The sequence below is a fragment of the Mytilus trossulus genome, chromosome 9 (genome assembly GCF_036588685.1).
Source record: "Mytilus trossulus isolate FHL-02 chromosome 9, PNRI_Mtr1.1.1.hap1, whole genome shotgun sequence".
Taxonomy (NCBI): domain Eukaryota; kingdom Metazoa; phylum Mollusca; class Bivalvia; order Mytilida; family Mytilidae; genus Mytilus; species Mytilus trossulus.
Genome location: NC_086381.1, coordinates 50,876,781 through 50,903,696, shown reverse-complemented (window position 1 = coordinate 50,903,696; position 26,916 = coordinate 50,876,781). Strand labels below are relative to the sequence as shown.

At 31.6% G+C, this 26,916-nt stretch overlaps 2 protein-coding genes across 6 annotated transcripts in view; one reads left to right on the top strand and one right to left on the bottom strand.

Moving 5' to 3' along the window:
* Positions 1 to 167: 167 nt before the first annotated feature.
* On the bottom strand, positions 168 to 26,330 carry LOC134683076 (transmembrane protein 41B-like). 3 transcript variants are annotated; one of them, XM_063542135.1, is made up of 7 exons: positions 25,754 to 26,330; positions 14,074 to 14,227; positions 12,211 to 12,339; positions 10,105 to 10,198; positions 9,408 to 9,512; positions 7,648 to 7,786; positions 168 to 6,008 (listed from the first exon to the last, which is right to left on the bottom strand). In XM_063542135.1, exons 1-7 carry the CDS (start codon positions 25,887 to 25,889, stop codon positions 5,839 to 5,841), a joined length of 927 nt encoding a protein of 308 aa, XP_063398205.1. In that variant the 5' UTR covers positions 25,890 to 26,330; the 3' UTR covers positions 168 to 5,838. The 3 variants fall into 3 exon arrangements, with proteins under 3 accessions (XP_063398205.1, XP_063398206.1, XP_063398204.1); XM_063542136.1 differs by lacking the exon at positions 25,754 to 26,330 and adding an exon at positions 17,501 to 17,580; XM_063542134.1 differs by lacking the exon at positions 25,754 to 26,330 and adding an exon at positions 17,402 to 17,571.
* The window catches only part of LOC134683074 (polyglutamylase complex subunit TTLL1-like), a 31,195-nt gene continuing 22,049 nt past the window's right edge, over positions 17,771 to 26,916 (top strand). For 2 of the 3 annotated variants that reach the window (XM_063542132.1, XM_063542129.1), the window contains exons 1-3: positions 17,771 to 17,888; positions 21,102 to 21,239; positions 23,530 to 23,595. In XM_063542132.1, coding sequence (XP_063398202.1) covers positions 21,115 to 21,239; positions 23,530 to 23,595 — 191 coding nt within the window. In that variant the 5' untranslated portion in view covers positions 17,771 to 17,888; positions 21,102 to 21,114. The remainder of the gene's footprint in view (positions 17,889 to 21,101; positions 21,240 to 23,529; positions 23,596 to 26,916) is intronic. The other variant, XM_063542130.1, reaches the window with a different exon arrangement.

Here is a 26,916-nt window from a genome sequence, read left to right as displayed (position 1 = left end):
TTTATAGAAAAGTCTGTCATACTGGTGTTTCTTAGTGGAACCTTCACACAAGCACAAATAGAACTCCAATGGCTTGCTTCCCTTCCTTTAAAGCATTAGGGCTAGGCAGCCATAATAATGCCTCATTGAAATTCAAATAATGGCAAGTAAAAAATGACAATACAATAGACCTTTTATTTTTATTAGTTCTTAATATTAAATTAAAAGTATGAATAGAAATGATCAACTGATTATAACAAAGTCTTCAGTATGCTATAACTTGCTCTTATATATAGATATACTTTTAGATTTAGCCTATTTAAGCCATTATACAAGTTTACTTGAGGCAGAACATTGTATGAATAGAAATTTCTGTTTCTCATATCATTAAGACAGTACATGAAGCCTTACAAAACCCACTATACAATAATTAGTGGAACAAATCTTAAATATTCATTTTGACAGAGCACTTATTCAATTCATAATTGAAACAGTAATCTTAATTATTTTATTTAGTTAAAGAGTTAATCTTTTGATTTTCTTTGACAAAATTATTCAAATCATTTAAATCTTTAATTTTTTATTGCAAAAAAAAATGCCCAAAATATTTTGAATAAAAATGTTGAACAGCTTTTTAAAACATTCTAATTCTTCAATATATTCTAGTTTTTCAATTAGATCTATTCTATATACATGATATAAGTGGAGGTACAATTAAAATTTGATGGGTTATTGTATGTTTTGACATCAGCTTTAATAATCAGTCGGAATGTTTTTAAAGGTATATTGTTGATGGCTTTTGGTTAGACCCCACCTTTTCTCCCCTGACATAAAGTTTAGAACAGTTCTTTATGTTAAAACACCAAAATATTCTAAAAATCAAAACAAAATAAAAATTGGAAGTATTTAAAAAAAATTTGATTACCATCTTTTTAATTAAATAATAAGTTTTAAATTTTTCACTCACACCATGGCTTATGTAAGATAATGCGCTGAGATTCAAAAAAGTTTCTAATAAATAAATGTTTAATTTACAAGTACAATGAAACATGGAACATATAAATTATAAGATGCAAACTTAAATGAAATAATTGAATTAAACATATTCTATGTTGACAGCACTCTGTATCATTACAAATGCTTATTATTGAAGGTGACTTGTTTTATTCTTTTTTTTCTAACTATTAGATATGGGTTGCGTTCAATATCGTAGCAGCTACATAGTTTTGAACGTGTAGCTATAGACTAGTTGTTACATAGATATTGATAGCAGCTACGATATTGAACTCAACCAAGATAAAACAAAAATAAATTGGTTTTTATATTTCTACAATCTCATGAATAAATAATAAACATTTGAAAAAAATCTTGTTTTTATAGCAGTAAGCACAGCACAAAAATTTTAAATTGATTAAATTATTTAGCAGCCATAGTTTTACAATGCATGTAGCGCTATCAATTATAGCAGTAAAATATCATTAAAACAGAAAACGATCTCATTAACGCAAAAATTCATAATTTGAAATCCTGAAAAAGTGTTCCAAACCAGTTACATTGGAGTCAAGGGTTGACTAGCTAGTAATGCAGTAGTTGTACTACATAGACCACTTGGCCATCACGGCCCCAACAATTATTTTTCAAAACAACTTTGTAGAGGAATCACTCTCATAATCAATTGTGAAAAATTTTAGAATTTTGAAAGGTGACTTATCGACCTTATAGTTTAGAAAGATAAGTGAGAAACTGAAGAGACCAGAGTCCAAAACAACTTATAAATGTTTCAAAATACTATATAATGTACAATAAAATCAACTATGTTAAAAATTAATGTGGCAATAGCCTATTTGCCAATTCCCGTAATTGACCCTGTAATTAGAGATCCCTTTTTTAGTTGTCTTCCTTCCTTTTTTATTTACAATAGAGAGCTAGCAGAAAAAGCAATCTATCTGTGCGTAATGTAAGTAGCTTTTGAGTTTTCCAAATATTTTAATTAAATTAATTTATTGTTAAGCTAAATACCTTAGACTTCAGATTATTTTTCATGAAAAATTAGTTAAACCGCCGATACATCACTTTTAATTCATCATGCTTTGCATTGGCAAAGGTCAAGTTTGTCCGGTATAGAACCAGTCTACAATTGGCAAAGGGAAGTAATTTGTTTAAAAAGTGTGTAATAACAGAATCAAATGGGTAATTGGCAAATGGACTATTATAGGTTTCAGTCAACACAAATTTAACTTCTTGTGGATAAAGTGTCACAATAGAAAAGAAAGTGAATACTTAAAATAATATTTTTTCAAATGAAATACATTTTATTTACTTATTTTCAATTTAAAAGGAAAATAAATAGCATTTAAAATCATTGATTAATGACAGTTAAAATGGAGGATATATTACCATGAATAAGGCAAAGCTTGGTCCACAACTCAGATGAACAAAAATTACAAATGGGTTCAATTAATCCTTGAGTGCCAATTTTTCGTACAAAGACCTAACAATGCTATGTTTTACTTCTAAACCTAAGATCTTAGTATTTAAAATGAAGAGAAATATACCATGAAAAATCTGCAAGCAGACATTTCGTTGTATAAGGGGTCATCCATAATTGTCAACCATTTTCCAAAGTGTACAAAACACACTTTTTCAGACCCCCCACCCTCCCTCAAAAAGTGTACATCAACCATTTTCAGATTTCAAGACAAGAATCAATCATTCTTAATAAAAAAAGATCCTGTTTATTGTAGTTTAGTTTAATATAGAAATTTGCATTGAAAAGAAAGTGAAACATATCTGACTTTTATTTGATGAAGAAAGAAAACAAGAGTGCACACACTGAAATGTCTCGCCTTCTTTACTAATCATTGATATTATGTTGATAGTCCTAAGTATAAAGCTTTATTACAACTGTCACATAAACTTAACATTAACCAAGATAGCTAAACAAAGACCAATGAACCATGAAAATGAGGTCAAGGTCAGATGAACCATGCCAGGCAGACATGTACAGCTAACAAAGCTTCCATACAACAAATATAGTTGACCTACTACTTATAGTTTAAGAAAAATAGACCAAAACACAAAAACTTAACACTGTGCAATGAACCGTGCAATTGAGGTCATGGTCAAATAAAACCTGCGGGACTGACATATAGATCATAATATATTTCCTTACACCAAATATAGTTGACCTTTGGCATATAATATTAGATAAAAAGACCAACACTTAAAAACTTAACTTTGACCACTGAACCATGAAAATGAGGTCAAGGTCAGATGACATCTGCCCGCTAGACATGTACACCTTACAATCATTCCATACAACAAATATAGTAGACCTATTGCATAAAGAATGAGAAAAACAGACCAAAACACAAAAACTTAACTATAACCACTGAACCATGAAAATGAGGTCAAGGTCAGACGACACCTGCCAGTTGGACATATACACCTTCCAGTCCTTCCATACACCAAATATACTAGCCCTACTGCTTATAGTATCTGAGATATGGACTTGACCACCAAAACTTAACCTTGTTCACTGATCCATGAAATGAGGTCGAGGTCACATGAAAACTGTCTGATGGGCATGAGGACCTTGCAAGGTACGCACATACCAAATATAGTTATCCTATTACTTATAATAAGAGAGAATTAAACATTACAAAAATTCTGAACTTTTTTTTCAAGTAGTCACTGAACCATGAAAATGAGGTCAAGGACATTGGACATGTGACTGACGGAAACTTCGTAACATGAGGCATCTATATACAAAGTATGAAGCATCCAGGTCTTTCACCTTCTAAAATATTAACCTTTTAAGAAGTTAGCTAACGCCGCCGCTGTCGCCGGATCACTATCCCTATGTCGAGCTTTCTGCAACAGAAGTTGCAGACTCGACAAAAAGCGTACGGTAAATCCCCTCCCCCAAGTTTTGTACACTTTGGAAAATGGTTGACAATTATGGATGACCCCTAATGTAATAATCATTTGAACACAAAATTGAACAGAGCATTCATTGTAAGATCCCAAACACAGGACACCGGATCTGTTTTTTCAATTAAAAACTGTGTAAATCTACATAAAGTATACTCTTGTGTATCTTTTGTTATCTCTATTTTACAAAATTTTCCTTTGATCTTACTGACTGAAAAATTCCTTTCTCAGCACAAAAGAATGATATTAATAATTATTTCTAGAAACTAAGGGCGCACACACATGCCCGTTGTCAGTGAAATTAACAAGGTAGTCATAGGAAAAATAGCAATAAACAGATTATCATTGGTCATTTCAATTCGATTGCTCGAAAATCAATCTCGTTGAGATGATCATTGTTAATCTATAATTACCATGTAGACAGTGTATTTAAATTCTAACAAATGTACTTGAAATAATGAACAACAATTCTAAACAATACTAAATAGAATTGGCACCACTAACTAAGTTTTAGCACCTTTTGAAAGTTCCAAAAACAATTTTTACAACATAAACAAATTTAACCAAACACAAAACATCTGCAGCTAATTTGAACAACTACAATTAATACATAGTCTGTATATTATGTGTACAATGATCTCATGTTGAAAAATGTTATTCTCAAAATCATTACAAAATTAATGAATTATAAAGTGCTTTAAACTGTCAGACTACAACTTCCTATCAAATCAAATATTATAAATAATAATAAATAATTATTTGTGACATTTAAATGTCTTAGGTTGATTTGACCTCATAATTTTTAGAATTCAAGGAACTAAAAATATGAAATAAGAAATAATTCTGTACATGTATATCTGTTAAAATCAACATAGAATTAATTGCCAGTTTATATGACAGGAACTGTAAATTCAGAAATTATTGAGAGCATTTATTATTGCAATTTTGTCATTTTAGATTAAAATGTGATTTGAACTTTTATAATTTAAAAAAAAATCCTGTTTAATTCATATAAAAAATTTCAAATGCGAGTTTTAATTATTGCGATTATAACCCTGTTGCATTTTTTCACAATAATAAAAACATCTCAATAATTTCTGAATTACTAGTAACAAATTCACTTATCTAATTGAACAACAACACAAAACCATACACAATATACAATATCAGAGAACTATAATAATCTGAGGTATATCTACAGAAACAATTCTGCCAAACTACATCATATTCTTGGTTCAAGCAAATAAATTTTACATGTTTATAAAATCTGACTAGCTTACATACAGTGAAACTGGTCTTGACTTAAACTCTTGTCTAACACTGTTTATGTGTACAACTAGCATTCTTTGATATTTCAACATGTGAACAAAATGGCTTCTGTTTAATCTGGTTTATACTAGTACTGGATTCTTTGTATTTTAACACTTAATTTCTTACTGAATTTCTTGATATTTCTCAATAAATAATTTTGCATAGATAAAATAATCTCTATTACTATAAATATAAGTTTCACAGTCAAGTATTTACTGTAAATTTTCAAAATAAGAATATGGTAAATTATAACAAATTTATGGTCCCCAGTTCTTTAAACATACCCAACAGGTCTCTTTATCCCTCTTAAAAAAAATGACAATACAGATCATATATCAAGTTCTAAACAGTTTTAAATGTATCCATTGGGATATGTCATATATATTTGAAAACATAACCTGAAAATGTTGTATTTTTTTTATATAGATTTTTTTTAATAGATATGAATAACAAGTCAGACATATACCAGATATTCAGTAACTCAAGAATTTAAATTAGATGTTGAAATAAAATGGATACAATAATAAGATATACATAATATAAATAACCAATGCATAACAAAAATGTCCACCAGTTATCCCATCAATGCTTCAGATTTACAAATCAAGTCAAATCTCAGTCTAATTTCTCTTGTAATTTTTTCTTGAATACGACAGGTAGTAAAGATATAACAGCAAACAATGCTAACATGCCTATAGAAGTCCAAGATAGCATGTCACTTGATGATGTCAGCTGATGTAATGTTGTACCTGCTTGTATTGCAATAAACGTCGGTGGTATAACACCTAAAATAAAAAATAAAAATTATGATTTATAACATTATCAAATTCCAGACCAAGTATAAAAGTATTCCAAAATGCTGAGTAATATATAACAAATAATTTTGTGGCTAGTGGGTTTAATACAAATTCAAATTGTTCGCAAACAGGAAGTGACTTGTATTGCAATAAATGCAGTGGTATACCACCTAAAATGAAACAAACAATTTTATGGTTTAAAGTATATCGACTGTGATTGTGGCTAGTCAAACAATCAACCAATTTGACATTTCAAAACCAAAGGCATTATGGGTATTTATTGTTTGTACAAAAAAAAGAAATTCAGAGTACTTAATTGGCTGGTTATCAATTGTTTAGATCCATGTCAACCAATCACAACACTCTGATGTACATTACTGAAAATATTTCCTAGAATGAATTAGATTGATAAACAGTGAATGTACATTTCATGTATTGGTTTATGAAAGAAAGGTTGTGATAACAGATGCTCAATTAAACTATCAAATATACTGACTCAAGAATCTATGGAAAATTTCTGTCATAATTGTTGTCAAGGTAACTGAACAATCATCTTATAAAATTGAAGATCAACTATTAAATCATTGCATAAAACAGAAGCTGAGTAATATGACAGTGTTACTAACAGTCAAATCAGTGTGAATCGCTCAATAAGCTCTTGTCAAATTTAAAAAATTAACTGAACAAGCATTCTGAGAGTATTGCATGGCAATACATAGTCCCCTACCGGGTAAAAATTCATTATACTGGAACAAAATGCTAACTTATTCTATAACTTGTCATGGTGTAAAAAGAAAATATCAAGTCAATATAGTCAAGCATGACTAAAAACAGTGTGGAAAACTGATTATATGAGTGAATTTTTCAAGTCCAAGTACCATAACTCTGCACAAAATTATCAGACCAAAACAAAATTTACTTATCTATAAAATGTCAACCACTTTTATCTATACACGATGTAATGTAATGAAATATATACCTTATAAAACATAGATTATTATCTAATTAAAAGATTTCACTTCATAATTTTGTTTTATGTATATACCATTCAGAAAATTAGTTTATACAAAAAAAAAAACCACTTCAAACAATTAACCAAAGAATGTCTTTAAAAAAATGAGTTATCTCTCTTTGTACAGAAATATGGTTTAACATACAAAATGTAGTACTCTAACATTAGATATGGACCCTGATTACTCTATACTTAATCATCAGACCGGAACAAAATTCGAACTTGATCTATAACTTGTCATGATAAAACTATATACCAAATATCAAATCAATATCTTGTAGAACGAAGAAAAAAAGTGTGGAAAACTGATTTGCCGAACTGACGGATGGACGGATGGACAGATGGACAGACGGACGGTACGACGGACAGACGGATGGTAAGACGGACAGACGGATGGAGTGCAAACCTAAAGTCCCCTTCGACTTCGTCGGTAGGGGACTAAAATGAAGTGAATATTAGTAATAAAATTGAGAATAGAAGGCTATATGAGAAGACTATATGAGATAAATGGCACATAAAACTTAAATCTATTGAACTATATCTTTTTTTATTCTATATTGTTTTAATCACTCAAAAAACTTCTGAATGGGAATTCTTGAAATCAATAATTCTTACCTAAAAATGTTCCAACAAAGAATGGTACAATTGGAACATTTATGACTGGTGAAGTAATGTTTATAAACCAGTTGGGTAAAAATGGTGTAATTCTCAAAAATATGATGTAGTTCAACAAATGTTCTCTGTGTTTATCTACCTGGAAAGACAAAAGATTACATTCTGTTAGCCTTGGCATGTATGTAGTAACTTCTTACTTTTTAAAACATCCCACTGATAGGTATTGTTTTAGCATCTGCTTTAATGATGCTGGTACATATTCCATCAAACTACATACATTACATTACCATTATTAGCCTCCCACATAAAGTAGTATCAATGAATATGAATATTTTCTGTCACCCTCCCTGTTGCATTACTAGTAACTGTACAAGTATATCTAATTTTTACAGTTTGTTCTAATGTTCTTATGTTTTGCTGTGACATGACTGTCCCAGCTGAGGGGAGGATTGAGTGCTCACAAGCATGATTTACCTTGCCATATTCTTTATGTGCCTGTCAGGAGCCTTTATTCAATGGTTATTAATGTCATTTTTATATTTTGTAAATTGCTTTGTTATAAATAGGGCCGTTAATTTTCTTGTTTGAAATGTTTCACATTTTCTTGTTGGGGGCTTTTATAGCCGACAAAGCACTATGGGATTTTCTCATTGTTCAATTTCATACTGAGGCCTTTAATTGGGTATATCTATGTCATTTGAACTCTGGTGAAGAGTTTTCCAATTGCAATCATACCACAGCTCCTTTTTTGTCGAGCCTTCAACTTTAGTCGAAAAAGCGAGACTAAGCGATCCTACATTCCGTCGGCGGCGGCGGCGGCGTCCACAAATATTCACTCTGTGGTTAAAGTTTTTGAAATTTTAATAACTTTCTTAAACTATACTGAATTTCTACCAAACTTGGACAGAAGCTTGTTTATGATCATAAGATAGTATCAAGAAGAAAATTTTGTAAAAATAAATTTCCACTTTTCCGTATTTTACTTTATTTTACTTATAAATGGACTTAGTTTTTTTGCCAGAAACAAAACATTCACTCTGTGGTTTAAGTTTTTAAAATTTTTATAATGTTCTTAAACTATCCTGGATTTCTACCAAACTTAGACAAAAGCTTGTTTCTGATCATAAGATATTATTCAGAAGTAAATTTTGTAAAAAAAAAAATCACTTTTTCTGTATTTTACTTATAAATGGACTTAGTTTTTCTTCCAAGTAACATTACATACAGTCTGCAGTTAAAGTTTATAAAACATTTATTAGATTTATAAACTATCCTGGATTTTTTTCCAAACTTGGAAGCTTCTTTCAATCAAAAGACAGTATCGAGAGGGAAATTTTTATTGATGTTTTTCCTCATTTTTGTTGAGTCTGCGATTAACAGCAAAAGTAGGCGAGACACTGGGTTCCGTGAAACCCTTACGAATTTTTAAATATATTACATGAGATTTCCATTCTGTAAAACCATCCCCTCAATATGTACTATACAAGTAATAATTAATTCCATGATATTGCCATTCTGTTATTTTCCTCCTGGTATATACTTGGATGAGATTGCCATTCTGTAATGCCGCCCTATACAGGTAAATATTTACTTTCATGAGAGAACATCACCCAGGTATTTACTGTATGGGTTTGTACTTACATGAGATTGCCATTCGGTTACCCTCCCCCCATGTATGTACTCTATTGGTTTGTACTTACATGAGATTGCCATTCTGTTACCCTCCCCCCCATGTATGTAATTTATGGTTTTGTACTTACATGAGATTGCCATTCTGTAACTCTCTGTGGTATATATTTCATGACTAATTGTTTTCCTACTAGATATGATAATGAATAACAAAATGTTGCTCCTAAACCAGAACACTGAAAAATACAAAACACAAACATTTAACTTTCATTAAATATTAAGATGACCTTTCCACTTATCTACAATATATCCCAATGCTTAATGTGTATGCTTCAATAAGTTTTAATTTTTAATATGTACGGTATGGACACTTGTCTATCAATGAATATAGTACATGTATGTTGATCTCTAGATCTATAAGAAGTCATGCAAGTATATAAAAACCTTATTTTATTTATAAAACTATTCACCCCACCTTTAAGTGGGTTTATAGGTTTATATAATTCCATCTTCAGTTTTCGGTAGTATTTTTGAACTTCTTGGGTGTTTTGCTTATTATTTTTAAAACCAAACCAGATAGAGGTAACTCAATTATTACAAGTAACATCTTGCTGAAATACTATAATTGTGAATAACATGACCTACAGATACAAAACAGCTCCTATCTATCATTTTTACTTGAAGGCAATCAAGATTGCAAAATAAACTGTATGCATGCTTAATTTGCAGTATTTTTTTGTTTATTATTATGTTTTGAGAATTTCTTATAGTGCCTGATTCTAGTAAGAACTTTCACTTAAATTAAGAATGAAAATTAGGAATACTTACCAAACATACTAAAAATAATGCCAGTGGAAATGGGAAAAGGAATCCTGAGAGTATACTGAGAAATATAGATCCTGGTATAGCAAATGATTGTAAACTTGTAGAAGTTAAGGAGTTGTTTCTTCAAATGCAATTAGAACAGTCAAATATATTGTTACACATAGATATATCAGGCACTGATCCAATTATTTTTATAAATCATATTTGAGTAATTGCATTGACTGTATATATTTATGCTTTACAGTCACTGACCATATACTATCTTAAACCCTGCCCACCAAAATTTGTAATAAATGTCGAATTTCTGTAAGGTTGCGACTAACAAAAAGTCATTTCTTTACATTTTTCATACAAAATTTAAACCAAAATTTTTGTTTTTGTTCTTTTCCTTGATAAAATTGTATTAATTATTACGTTTATTGCTTATTGGTGATATTCTATCCCTATTGACAGGTCAACCAACACATTTAATACAGGATAAAGAGTTATTTTATTATATAACTAGAACACACCCTGGACATCGTGGGTCAGTGACTGAATTAAAGTAGCTACACCTTATTTTTAGCCTGGATTCTTAGTGTTCGTATTGCCATTTGATAAAGACATACTGATTATAAGATACACAGTTTTCTCTGTTTTCAAAATCTTTCTGTTTGAACCTGTCCTGGTTTTCTTACTACAACCGAAAACTACTTGAAGATTTATATATTGTTTTGGTCAATAATTGAATTTAGTGTCAATCCCTATATACTGACGAAGTTCAGGTGTGATTATGACCTGTGTATATAACAAATCCTGAATACATCGTTAGGTGGTGTGCTTGACAAAGGCGGAACGTACATATTAGGTAACAGGACAGGTAACATGTGACATTATACTATTGGTATCAGTATCAGATTTGATCCAGAACTTGTTAATTATTGGTAATCTTAGGTAGCAATACACAGTTAGAAGTTTAGTTTCGCATTATGGCCCCTGTGAATTTTTTAAATATGAAAGTTTTTGTACAATAAAATTGATTTTTAGATAATTGAAGAATAATATAGCCTTCTTAGTGGGTTTATATGAACATTTAGATTGATTTTAACATGTTTTATAGGCCATTTCTTTGATTGACAGTCCGTATTTTCCTATCCGTACCGTTCATAGGTCCATAAATTATAGTAGTGTTTATCAACAAAGATTTTGCGTTCGATCTTTTCAATTCAATTTTATGGAAAAACGAGCAGGAAAGCATATGATTTTTTTTTGACCACTTGATAGATATAAACCTATGGATTCAGGAAAGGTATCACTGTAATTCATTGAAATTTTCCTTTAGATCAAATTTTGGAGACTTTTGTGACACGTTCACCCCCCTCTTTTGCTATATTTTGTATCTAAGAAATGCAAATTGTCGCCATGGTTACACCCAAAAGGGATTATATTTCACCCTTATGACCATTAGAAATCAAATTTATGGAAGATTTTCTTTCTATAAGTATATACATGCATAACACACATATAAAACCTTCTTTGTTAAACAAGGGGGGAAAGAGGGTGTTTAAAAATTATGAGTGTCAATTTTAAGTTTTTTTCCTAACTGTGTATTGCTGCCTTAATTATGCGGAAAACAAAAGGGCCTGGAATGGTGTAATTTTTAATCAACACCATTGTCCTATATTAGGGCTATTCCAGAAAAAAATGTATGGGGGGGTTGGAAGGCAGTTTTTGTCAGCACCCGCCACCCAGACAATTGTATTTGAGAATTATAGTGCATTAAAGTGTGAAAAGTTGCTCTGATACCCATCACCCATGTATTATTAATACAATGTGCCTTCCAACCCACCCATACATTTTTTTCTGGAATAGCCCTTAGTTATATAGAAAGCTGAATTCTTTGATTCGTCTTTTATACATCATGCCGGCTAACAAATTGGACCTCGTTATTTGAGTAGTATAGATGAGTAAATCTTTAAATTTTGTCTTAGGTCCCAAAGGTCATTTGCAGCAAACTGGGTCCCAACAATCATGAGCAATGCAAGAAGTCAAACTAAGGGTACCAGATTTTGTGTGTTTTTTTTTAATAATCGTCTTTCATGTCACTTTGCATGTTACGTAAAAGGATACAATATATATGTTACAAAATAAGCCCCTAACACCTGTATATAAAATTTATCTTTATATATAGATAAAACATTTCCTAATCGCTTAGCGTCCTCTATATCTCTAGGTAATTTTATATGCTGCTTTTCTGATCTGAAATATAAAATAATTGATTAAACTTTCGTCTCTTAAATTAAAAGATAAAAGTTGACATAGAAATATATGATTTTCAAAGTTAATACATGATGTATTAGTATGTACAATTTCAGAATCCCCACAAAGACTTAATGAAGCCATCTTGTGTCTGTACTACACTAGCTTTAAAATAAATGGAGAATGTATCCATGGGATACAGACATGACAGATGATGCCCCTGCTTGCATTATAAAGGGATACATCTCAAGAACGGTAAAAGTGACGCAACCCAAATTCAAACTTGATCTGTGTTGTGTGGTAATAAGCATTGTGTATAAGTTTCATAACATTTGGTTGATGCAAACTAAAGTGGGATATAAAAAAGATTCATAAATATAAATGGTGTTCAAACAAATAGAATTCAAATCTTTTATAATAGGCTGGAATATAATCAGTAATGTTTCCTTCAGCTTTTTGGGGGAAATAACTCCTTTCCAAATAGTTGGTCCACAATAAAAACATGATGGGATTTTTACTGCTAATTTTTTAAATACATAAATTTCATTGGGCTATTTGAGAAATGTTCATACAAGTTTGACATGGAGTTCACAAATGAGATGAATTAGATTTTAATTTGCAAATGTATATCGGAAAAAATATTTTCATAAAAAAAGGGGTAATGTACAGTCTGACAGAAAGTGTCATATTTCTCATGCAAGAATCATTAGGTAAATATGTACCTATGATACTTTCATGAGAAATGTGACTACTAATATTTTGCAAGCTTGAATTATCTCCCTTACAACATAACAAATGATAACCCCTCAAAAAAAAAAAAATCAATGAAAATAAATTACACAAAAAAAAATTAAAATCTAAGAATTATGCTTGCATAACTAATCCCTCTTTAATGTCTTAATGCTACTCCATCAAAAGATACATGGTACTCAGGGAATGCACTATAATAGGGGTAACATCTAAATCTAGACAATTTTAGAATACAACTTGCATTTCACTATACAAAAAACTATGTAACACCCATTGATATTTGAAGTGCCTTTCCTGGGTCCCATGTGTGTTTCTACATAACAGTCATATGACAGTCCTTATCTGGTTTTCCTCAATTTATCTTTTCATGAGAATCTAATTTTATAATGAAACTATATCAATACTATACAATCTAAATTTCTCATCTCTGTGAAATAAGACATTAAAATTCCATTTTTTTTCAGTGTTTCATAGATCTTTTTTTTTAGATTGCTTCCTTCAGACTGTTTATTGACATGTTTTATTCTCTGTTTTTTTATTTATTTCAATTCAAGTGCATTTATATTGATCAAAATATTTTGTTTTCCAATTTGTTGCTTTAGCCCTACTGATAATCATAAATTCAGAAAACAATATCATTTGCAAATATTAGCTAGTACCTTTATGGAACTGACAAGATGAAAAACTGCAATAAAAGTACCTTTATGTCTAGATCTATATATATAATTTCAAAGTTTAAATACCACCTCTGATCTTTAATGGTAACTTGCTTGCTTCAAGTGTGGGAAGCCATGGGTTCAATCCATGGCTGGGCCAAGTCTTTGGTTTTAAAACTTGTAATTGCCGTTTCTCTTCCATGTATACACAGCATTTAGAAGTAAGATCAAAGAATAAAATTGTGTGATAATCATGTGATACAAACCTTGAAGACAGTCCCTTTTTTAATACCACTATTTACAAGGACTGTCAGCCACAAATACTCACTCTTCAACCTTAGGGAAATTTAGATAAACAATCCCTAAAGCTACGATAGATGTCAGAAATATTAGGCCTAGTATGACAAACGACCCAGTGCTGCTTCTGTTGTTCTCTTCAGGTTTGGACTTTAGTGACGTAAACTGTGTAGTACTTGAGTCATCTGGAAATATAAATGGAAAATTAATAGTTTAATTATACCAATTTTTTTATGTTCTTATTTTTGTGATAAATATTTATTCAGTTATGTACAATGTATACCGGTATAGCCTAGGTATTTAATGTTCCTCTATTGTTGAAAGCTGTGTATTGTTGTCAGATTGGTTTGGTTTCCATGGTTGTCTTACAAATTGTTACCTCAACTTTTATTATATGCATTTTTGCGGTATGGGCTTTGTTCATTGTAGAAAGGCTGTACAGTGACCTATAGTTGTTAATTACTGTGTCATTTGCTTTCTTGTGAAGAGTTGTCTCATTATGCTCATTGGCAATCATACCACATCTTCTTTTATCTGTATCCCCCCCTTTTCAATGGTTCTTTTGGAGATTTAAGCCACCTACCTTTAAGATGCCATATAAAATTAAGGAGATGTGGTTTGATTGCCCATGAGACAACTATGTATGACAATAATATAGGAGTTTCAGAGCCAACAAGAGCTTGCTACATTTTGTACATGACAATGCTCCCTTAAGACAAAATATTTACAAATGTACCTCTAAATTTAAATGTCTGTGTTTTTGTTGTTTGATTACTGTTAAATTTACAAGTACCTTGCATCTCTTAATACACATGTCACATGTTCGTGTACATAGTAAGTGTGTGGACTAATCAAATGACAGATTTTTTTTTTTTATCTCAAACAACTAATCATGCTTATTACATGTATTACAAATTTAAACATGCTGAAATCATCAACATAAGCTCTTTTAATTTAATTTTTAATAAATATGATGCTAAAGGATTGGTGTTTAACATGTTTAATGCCAAATAGCAAATACATGATGTATCACATGCATATACATGTATCAAGTGATTGTAATTTGCCTTACAAAATATACATCCAGTGGCAAAACATTCACATACATTTTCTTATGCATGTAAATGCAAATAGATCTGTCAAGACAAGGATGTGCTTTTAAAGTGTTATGAACAAGAACCCTTATTTTTCTCACTACTCAGACCAACATGCTAGTCAGATCTTTAACCTGGGTTGCTTTCAATATCGTAGCGGCTACATAGGGATACGTAGATTTATGACTATTGAACATGTAGCTAGCCTAGCTGCTACATAGATATTGATAGCAGCTAGGCTAGCTACTCGTTCAGTAGACAAAAATCTGTGTAGCACTAAGTAGCTGCTACGATATTGAACACTGCCCTGCTTGTCCTCAGGAAGACATGACACCCTACTTATATTCTGACCATCTAACCAAACTTTGCAACTACTCCTTTAGGCTGCATGCTTCAGCAAGTACCAGTTTACAAGTCTTTCATTTGACTATGCCAACGATCCAACCCATGACATCTAAGCATTCCAGGCTACCAGAAGTACATTATAACAAGAACTTTTTGTACAATTAATCTTTTTTAATTAAAAATAATAATCTAATAATCACTGATAATGTAAATAAGCAAGTGTACATGAGTGCTTGTAAATATTTGTAAGTAAACTATTGGATAAATAGCTAAGACTAATGAATAATTTTTAAAGGAGTTGTCAAATTCTAGTCTAGACGCCATCTAGATACCCTACCGAGACTGCTGTCAATCACATTTATAAATGAAGTAGATCTAACCAAAAGTATGTTAATATGTGTGGAATACTTTTACTAATTATGACTTGGATGGTATCATCAGGGATCTCCATGGATGAAAATTGAACGATGGAGGAACTTTCACCATTACAAACTGTGTCTACGCTGTACAGTGTAGCGCGATCGGAAGTATTTTATCCCTCCATACAAGGAATGGTGAACATGCTAATTCATTGCTTATTTAAATTATATTTATTTGAATTTTCATTATAGAATTAGAAGTATCAATATTTTCATTTATTGCCGTTTTTAACCATTCAAATGCCAAGTCTTCATGGTCCCCCCCTTAGTCGAGAATGACCAAAAGCTGTCATGAAGGTCCCCATGCAGATTTCTTGTATTTTTGGTAATTGTTATGGGGGTTAAAAATCATATGATGTGGAGCTTTTTTTCATGGACACTGTCAAATTCAGAACCCATTACCGGTATGGCTGATTTGCAACAACAACAAAACGATTCGTACGGGTTATGTAAAAGGTTAAAGAGATTTTTAAAGCAAACGTTGACAAATGAAAAGGTTTTTAATGACTTTATCTGGCAAATTGATGCTGTGCAACATGCATATTTCGAGTCTGAATAGAAACCGTAAACGTGGATGTATCAATTTGATTGTAATATACAAAATGAATACGGAATTACGATACGATATTTCTTTACAGGAAATATTTAAAAGTTTTTACTTTTAAACTTTTAAAGTATTTCTAAATTATCGTTACAGCAGTACTCGAGCTATTTGCGATGAAATAATATTTACTGTTTTGGGTCTTATTTTGTACTTCTTAAAAAAGGGGAATGCTGATTGCATAAGTCAAAATAAAGCACGTGTTCGACTTGTTAAACTGTTTTCTTTGTAACTGGATTATTAATTTATTTATTTAATCTAAATTATAATAATCATTTGCTGAAACTTTGTTGATTAATTCGACAAATGGATCGTCTATCCTCAGATAGTATTCTCCTGTCTGGTTTGTTGATCTACCTGTACAAGCTCAGGTACAAGTGATTAGCGATCTTAATCCAGATATCCCTCAGGCGTTGGAAATGTATTGGATTATAACATACAAAGCCTAAGGGTTATGCAATTACATGCATTTGATTATAATTGATAAAAAAAAAATGGTGTCGGGCTACAAAAAACGATGAAGTTTTGAACGATGGCAGAAGACGATTTAACGATGGCGCAAGTCATTTGACGATGGCGCAAGACATTTGAACGATGGCGGAAGACAATTTAACGATGGCGCGAGTCATTTGACGATGGCGCAAGACATTTGAACGATGGCGGGGCGCCATCGTTAAACAGGCCATGGAGATCCCTGATCATGGATAGTTGCTACATTGGCACTCATATCACATTTTCTTATATCTATTTAACTGTTAATTTAAGTTTTGTTAGTAAAAGTTAAACTATAAATCAGGCATGCCGAACTACTAGTACTAAATATTCAAATTGACAGTAGTATAGTTTTGTACTGTCTGGTACATATGACATGTACAATTTTGGAAGGTCTTGTTCACTCACATATGTCATACCAGCCCTTTGAGCGAGTATATGATAGATCGTAGATCTGTGGGAGACGGGCCCTTGGTGTGGCCCCAAGAGAACTTGTCAGATTTCTACCTGTAGTCGATTTATTTCGTTGTTTTAGTGATGACAGATTTTCTGACGTTTTCGCTGCCATGTTGTTTTGATCGTCAAATAGCCTTCAACCGAAAACAGATCTATATCCTTATATATTTCTAATTCAAGTTGTTTATAACAATTCCAACAAAATAAATAAATTGTTTTGAAATGAAATTATCGTAATTTGATTAGATATTATGATATATCTATCCCTCGTCTAGACTTAGAGATTATTCAAACATCCAAGATGGCGGAAGTTATGTTGCTGAGGACGCCTTCGTAAAGGAATTAGATTTTTAACTAAACGTCCTTGATTAGACTATTGCAGATATATGTGTTGAACAGTGAAATGTGAATAGTTATTTTGTGCATTCGAAAATTATATGTAATTATAATTTCAGATGTAATACTATCAATAGTAAACTTTAACTTGTTAGTGTTGTACCCCTACGGCCACAGGCTATTTTAGTCTTTTATATCCCCCCCCCCCCTCTAGCAAGAGCTTTGCTTTGAAAGGATACTAATTTTCAGTGTAATAGTATCTCTCACACCAGTATTATTATAATTTATATCCATGTAATTATATGAGGGCAGGAAGGCATTACCTGTGAAAGGGGACAAAGTCTGTATGAATTGGGTTTTTTTTGTAAAGCCCCGGTCACAACAAATTGTACGATTTTTTGTCGTGGAAGATCTATAAAATAGTTGTCATGACACTGTCGTGCAAAATGTCCAAATAATATTTCGAGTGGTCACATCAGCTACGACATGCCAACGATGGTTCCACAATGGGTACAAGACAGAAAAAAATATGTAATTGTACTGTCGTGTTCTTGTCGCAAGTGGGTCGTGCGATAGTCTTAGACAATCGTGAGTTGTTTGGGGGCTATTTTTCAGGTTTTCATGTAATGGGATGCGCGTGTGATTGTCGTGTTACTGTCACATGCCATTGTCGTACAACTGTGATGCGAGTAGCGACTCTCAGAAAAAGCTCTTGAACCATGCCAGGCTTCATCCGCATGAATCTAACGAAATCACCGGCAGATTCTCGTTCCAACTCTTGCATCAGTGTACTATACTACCCAAACATCAGCCGCTGTTCGATCCATGGCTTAACCCACCAACGTCTGGCATTCCTATACTGTTCATGCTAATCAAAATCAAAGCTAACATGACTATATTTTGCTCTTGTTGGAGTCCAGCAAGGCGCTTATCCAACAGGACCGAACATAATCGTTCTGGTGGAAAAGCCATCCTCTTTAAATGATTGACGGTATGTTTTTTCAAACATTTATATCCGCCGAATCGTATTCTTCTAACTTAACCGTAAATATGCTGCACATTGAAACGTACCACTGTCGTACGACAGACAATCAATGCTGTCCAAGCATCGTACGAAATTTTGTATTCGTGAGTCAACTGTGCGACTGTACAAATGTATCACGAGTGTCTTGCGATGGTCGTGAGATTGTCGAACGACAGTCCTGCTACGATTGTTTTATTAAAATGGTTTATGTTGGTACTCATGACAATGGGTTAATCGCATAACAGTTGCACGACTGTGGTAAGTCACTCTAACGACAGCCACAAGACAGTGATACGACAAAAAATTGTAGAGCATAAAAGGTGCATGTCCAATTTTCGTCACACGACAGCGCCACAACGCTCAAAATGTTGTGCGATTGTCGTACGACGATCACAGATGACCCACGATTTGACAAAATTTTATGTCGTGGAGCTGCATAGATGTGTCGAGGGTTCGTTGTGATCAGGGCTTAACTAAAAAATCTGTTAAAAAAGAAACAGAAATACCGTAATCTTTCCGATTATGGTTCTGTTGTTAGGGATTTCACTTGTTCAATGTATAAACAAAGAAACGCGATCATCATGTAACGTTTATTCATATCACAGACAAAGAATTATTAAAAATGAAATTGGTATTGTGATCCTTGAGTTCCTATATTTACTAGACTACTCAATGTCTCATGACAACGAGACCAGAAGAAGGAAGTTGATTTCTGCGCAAATGCAGGAGTTGAAAAAAGTGACAAAAAAAAGTTAATGATTTTGAGTTCATTAGTTCAATAAAAATTTCGGGACATTATACCACTATCACTATCAGTGTTATAATTAGAATAGATTGAGATGATTCATTTTACATCGTGGTCAAACTGATGAAGGATATCTGTTATCCGAAATATCTATAGTTACATTTGTTCATTTTATATATATATATATATTCTATGTTGCTTAAGCCTTCCCTCAATTACGTTCGTAAGTCCATTTCTGTTTGCACCTGTCGATCTTGTGGCAATTTGTTTGTGCTGATATTCCTTGATACAAAGTCTCATAACAAAGATCAAGCCACAAAAAAAAACCACACACACAGTTGATATACTTAATATATAAAAATCACATGCCGGCCAAACCCATAAAACCAAACATTTTATTTTCTTGACCAACTAACATATATTTATTATCATGATTATTGGAAGGGTAATTGTATTTTATTTTTTCCTAAAAATAATTTATCCATTATACATGTACATTTAAATTGTAATTTAAAAAACATATATGATATCTTTTTAAAGAAAGCAGTTTCTTTCAAACCTAAGCTGGCTACATGTAAGCGCTGATGTAGGTAATGTGTTCACTGGAATCAAATCTGTATGCCGACTTCATCTATCATCATTCCTAGGTCTTCTATCAGTCAAGAAATAGATGTACATGTAAGCAAAAGGGGCCAAAATAATTTCCATTGAAATAAGAAGCATTAAGAAGTATCAATACATGCAATACATGTACTACTTCCAATTGCATACAAATTAAACTCATTAAATTAACATTATCATTTGTGGGATTATTTTTCAAACTAAAATTATTGGTTGCGCTGAAAACAGCACACATTTGTTTCATCTTTGTCAAGCAATAAAAGGAGACAAGGTAAGGACATTTGAATTCGATATATAGGGTAAAAATACAGTCTTTAACAACACCATTGAATGGACAAGTGTTTGACTCTGTAATAGAAATGATGCATCTTAAACAGAATAGTTTTTCCTCATAATGGCTCATTGAACTTTTATTGATACATTGTAAATAAAATGTTGGTCATCAGCTGAGCTGTGCAAAATTTTTTGACAATCCCCCCCCCCCCCCCCCCCCTTACATTTATAGTTATTTCTTGACTAATAGAAGACATAGGAATGATGATAGATATACTAATACATTTGTAGTTTATAAATTAATGTCAATTCTTAGTACTCAATCTTCAGTCATTATAGTTCATTGACTGTCTGGATGTTTTGCATAGTTATTACATATATTTTAGATCTAGAACAATGTACATTTATTGCCAATTTGATATCAACATTTGCAATTTTATTTTAAAATTGCATACAGGAGAGATATACATGTATCTCTGCAGAATTTTTTATCAATAAATGGGAGGGGGAGGGAGATAATAATAATTTCACTGTATATTCATCTGATCAACACTTATTAAAATGTACTACATGTACATGTAAGTCTTAAAAATCATTGCCTTGTTTTGACTATATATGTTAAGTAAATGTATCAATGATTGCATTTTTTTTAGATAAATAATAACAATGCAGAGAACTGGAATGGCTCGTTTGAAGTATGCATGTGACATGGACAAGTCTGTCTTGTTAAATAATTTTGAAGCCAGAGGCTGGGTCCCTGTCAGTCCTGATGATGACTGGAATTTCTACTGGTTAGTTGACTTCATTTATGCCTCAAATGTAGAAATACGTTTTAATTTATAATACTTTTAAGTAGCTTGTTAAATTAGAAAAATTACCAATAGTTTTTGTCGAGCCTGCAACTTATGTTGCAGAAAGCTTGACATAGGGATAGTGTTCCGGCGGCGGCGTTAGCTAACTTCTTAAAAACTTTATATTTTAAAAGGTGAAAGACCTGGATGCTTCATACTTTGTATATAGATGCCTCATGTTACCAAGTTTCCGTCAGTCACATGTCCAATGTCCTTGACCTCATTTTCATGGTTCAGTGACTACTTGAAAAAAAAGTTAAGATTTTTTGTCATGTAAAATTCTCTCTTATTTAAGAATTGAATGCTTCTTTTTGTAAATTTATTGGGTGGTAAAAGCGTTGACCGAAGTACTTAGTGTATGAAGCGCGGAAGCGCTTCATTCTAAAAATGTACGCACGGTCAACGCTTTTACAACCCTATAAAGTTTCAAAAAGAAGTATTCAATACTTATAATTACATTTTTTTTAGCTAAAATCATAAAAACACGATTTTTATCCAGTTTTATTTAATTCACCTGTGCACTTTTTTGTTGGACCTCGTGTCATCATGCATGATAAATGTTATTGTCTGATGCAATTGTTTACGGAATAACATGTTAGCCAATCAGAATAACGTATTATAATGAAACTTACATCTAATGTAATTATTAAGTAATAGGATAACTATATTTGGTATGTGCGTACCTTGCAAGGTCCTCATGACCGTCATACAGTTTTCACTTGACCTCAACCTCATTTCATGGATCAGTGAACAAGGTTAAGTTTTGGTGGTCAAGTCCATATCTCAGATACTATAAGCAATAGGTCTGATATATTTGGTGTATGGAAGGACTGTAAGGTGTACATGTCCAACTGGCAGGTGTCATCTGACCTTGACCTCATTTTCATGGTTCAGTGGTTATAGTTAAGTTTTTGTGTTTTTGTCTGTTTTTCATATACTGTATGCAATAGGTCTACTATATTTGGTGTATGGAATGATTGTAAGGTGTACATGTCTAGCTGGTATGTGTCATCTGACCTTGACCTCATTTTCATGGTTCAGTGGTCAAAGTTAAGTTTTTGAGTTTTGGTCTTTTTATCTGATGCTATATGCAATAAGTCAACTATATTTGGTGTATGGAAATATTTTATGATTTTATATGTCAGTCACTCAGATTGAATTTGACCTTGACCTCATTTTCATGGTTCATTGCTCTGTTAATTTTTTTTTTTTGGTCTGGTTTTTTTTTTAACTTTAAGCAATAGGTCAACTATATTTTTTGTATTGAAGAATTGTTAGCTGTACATGTGTACCTGGCATGGTTCATCTCATGTTGACCTCGAGCTCATTTTCATGGTTCAGTGGTCAATTTTTAGTTTTCTGCGTTAATGTTAAGTTTATGTTTAAATTGTAATAAAGCTTTATATTTAGGGCTATCAACATAATATCAATGATTAGTAAAGAAGGCGAGACATTTCAGGGTGTGCACTCTTGTATATATATAAAATAAGCCTGTTAATATTTTGATATTAAATGATGCTCCCTCAATTTTCTTTTTTACTTTTCTGTTATTGTTTTTAAGTCTCTTTTGCACATAACAAGTCAGTTGAATATTTAATGAAAATAATTCCAATATGTAGTTAATGGTGAAGTCAATCACAGAGGTTTAAAAAATATGAGGTGGACACATGCATGTGGCACCAAAAGCAGATTTAAACAAGGAATTGTCCATATACTTTCTCCATTGTTAATGTATAGGATCATCTTAAAAGGGTATTAGCTGTCAAATTTAATGTTCACATGTATAACCTGCTTTAAACAGAAATATACATGTAGAAACACTAAATGTATACAGATAGAGAGCATATATGCACTTTTGATTTTTCTAGGTCTGATGATTTCATGTTAAAGATTTAAAAAAATACTTTTTATCATCGTTTTTACCTGTATAAGAATGATTTTTAGTGGATCTAATCAGTCAACCTTGCTACCCTTTCAATTTGGACATTATTTTTTTTCCCCTTCTGATGAAATGGTCTATGAACAGAGTGCCAGTTTGAGATCAACTTTCACTACTCCTTTAAAATGCTTAAGGAAAATACACTTTAAATTCAAGTTTATGTGACTAGACTGTTTCATCTTATATTTGTAGCAGATTGTGATTAAATTTGAGCATTAAACCAACGACTTTGACTCTAGCCCTTAACTTCATTGATTATCTCCCCTTATACATTATTTATTTTCATTACAGGGCTGGTGTACAGAGTATTAGAAATGTCTTCAGTATAGATAGTGGCTACAGATTAACAGATGATCAGTAAATTATTCTTACAACATAAACTATACATAGTTGACTAATTAATTTTCAAATGATCAATAAAAATAGGACTATTCCAGAAAAAAATGTATGGTGGAGTTACGGGGTTGGAAGGCACTTTATATTATTGATACATGAATGATAATGGTAACTTTTCACACCATAATAAAATATAATTTTTCAATAACAAACAAACTGCCTTCCAAGTTCCACCCCACTCTCCATGCATTTTTTTCTCTCGAATAGCCCTTAGATTGTCAATAGAGAGGATTTGTTTTTGAACGCAGGTTGGTGAAACCAAATTTGCTCATGGTACATTTTGTTAGTGTAAAACCCATGTGAAAAATTTGATTTCAATACCTACATGTATTAAACAATATTTTGAATACTTCTTGATAAACTTACCAACTACAAGGAAAGTTTTAAGATCTTTTAAGACATGAATGGTTTGTAATGTAACTGTTACTGTGGATTCATTTATTTTCGTGAGTACCAATTTTTTTCAAGAATTGAGGAAAACTTTCATTTTAGTGGATACCAATTTTTCGAGGATTGAGGAAAACTTTCATTTTAGTGGGTACCAATTTTTCGAGGATTGAAGAAAACTTTCATTTTCATGGATACCTGATTTCGTTGTTTCACCAAAGTCTACAAACAATCTTATAGAAATTTTTTAATTCGTTGAACATTAAAACTTGTTGTATAACCTGTACCATCAAAATCCATGAAAATCAGTACCAACATGAATATTAATGAATCCATAGAACTGTTATTTGCATGAGTCAAGAGAGTACCAGTTTACAGCAATAACTTTTTATGTACTAGCCAGTTTTCTTTGAAAGTTTTTCAATAAATTTGAATCATAACAAATGATTTTTATGCCGCAGGGCATTAAATGTTCCCTTGACTGTCCATTTGTTCATCTATTCCTCCTATTTTCATTTCCACACCATAATTTAAGTTGCTTCATGCTAAGAACCACAACACAATGTCATGTGAATCATTTACAGTTTTAAAGTTATGGCCCTTTTGAACATGGAAAATTGCAAAGCTTGAGCAGGGGCATTTGTGTGACCTCAGAGTTAAATGTATATAGACTAGATTATTACTCACAGGCACTTGTTTCTGTCAATGTGGGTTTACTATCCATACCAGTACAAAAAAAAACACTGTTTTTTTTGTACTGGTATGGATAGTAAACCCACATTGACAGAAACAAGTGCCTGTGTTATTACTGCAGCAAAATACATGTAGCTTAGAATGACCAATAAAAGTTATTGAAACTTATTTCCAGTGGAGTCCTTAAGTAGCTAATAAACTAAAGTAACAAATATTTTAATGTAAAAGTTCACTCTTTGTAGACATTTTTTTTTTCTCACCTTATCCTATTGAATAAGTCTTCACATAAATTATTTGTACTATCAAATTTAAAAAAGCAGTTATAGCCCTTATATTCACTTGCCTATGAAAGAATGACAATGTGTCCAGTGCCATAGCTATGCTTAGGTCATAAGGCAGATATCTACACTTTAAATTTTGTGTAATTATTATAAAAATATGTAAACTGCATCTGGAACATTTGCCGTTTTCTATATAGATACTTTACTAAAGTAAAAAAAAGGGGGATATTTTATATACACTCAGTGTTAGTTTCATGTAGATCACTTTCCATCACATTCAGAGGCTCATTTAGGGATTAAAAATACATTTTATTTTTTTGTGAAAACACTACAATGGCTATTAAATTAGTGTTGCATGTTTAAGTATTAGTATTAAAACTATCAAACCATGGATGAAAATATATTCAAGAGGAATTCTTGCCCCTCTACCTTGTTGAAATAAGCTTTTGTATGAGTAGTTATACCAGGTTGACCTATGATTATCATATAGTCCTTTATGAGGGTCTGAATGGGTTTACAGAACAGAAAGGATTAGGCAAATATAAAGGAGGGGGGGGGGGGGGTGAAAATTGAAAAAAATAGGCAAAGTTTATATATAAAGTCATAATAAAGAATAGTGAATAAGTTCTAAAATATAAACAAAAGATAATAGTGGGCAACGGAAAGTTAATAAAGAAAAGAGAAAGATTATAAGTCTGAAAAATTAAGAATAAAGAAATAAATCACCCTTATTTTGAACCTCCTTTCTTCTGACTTACCATCTTCAAGAAATACATCATCGCTGTCAGCTGACAAAGTCATACTTCTACTGATAGTAGGTCTAACTGGCGGAAGATCATCTGTTCGTAGTATGTTGCTTACAAGCATGTTTATATTATCCTTTATAAAAGACATGTTGAAAATTAATCCACAGAAACTATATTGAAGTCTATTCAATGTGTTCTTGATAAATTTATCTAATTTCCCATTAGAATGTCTTAGCTAAATATTGCATAATTTTGTTTATCACTATCATAAGATAACGTAATTTTGCACTTATGAATTTTGTTTAAGCTTTGAATTCGGAAAGAATTAAAATATGTCCATCAAAACTTTTGTAAACAACTTAATGTCATGTAGTAATAGCTGTTTTCTTTTACATGCAAATTAATGTCAGATAATTTCACTTTCACATTGTCTAATCCAAGTTTATGTGCATAAAAAAAAAATTCTGCATCCCATATGTGATATAATTTTCATACCAGTATATTTTGTCATTTTTTCTCACGTTATATTGGTTATCTTCTAAGGAGGAAGGATTAATATGTCAACGATAAATTTGATTGTAAACATTAACTTTATAAGTAAACTTTCATACCAGAGTATTTTTCTCTTGCTTAATACAATTTTATTACACTTATGACGAAAATAGAAGGTCACATTATATCATGTTTTTTTAAATGGAATGTTGCAATATTCCCTAACTTGAAGTTGATGACTCAGATGATAAATTATAGTTTATGAGCCACCCCAGTTTAGTCATGAAATTAAAAAATAAAAAAAGTTGATATAATAATATGTTCAACTGAAAATAAATATTACGTAAATTTCTCAGAAAAATTGAAAATGATCAAATTACCAAATATGTCAACAGCTAAATTTCATTATATAAATTTACATATAAATTTTTAATAACAAGGAAAATATAGTCATTCTCAGGATGTTTAGATTTTAAAGATAAAAGCAAATTTTGTTCGTTTCCTTCTTCTGAAGATTTTTAAGTGTTTATTTCATTAAATTATTTATCCATTATGATAAAAGAACTAATTATTACTATAAGAAAATGTACATGAAAATTGTATATTTACCTCAGTTGGACTTGTTTTTTTTTAAATGAAAGAAGGGTGTTTAGAAGGGTGTAAAATCTGCCTGAAAAAATAGG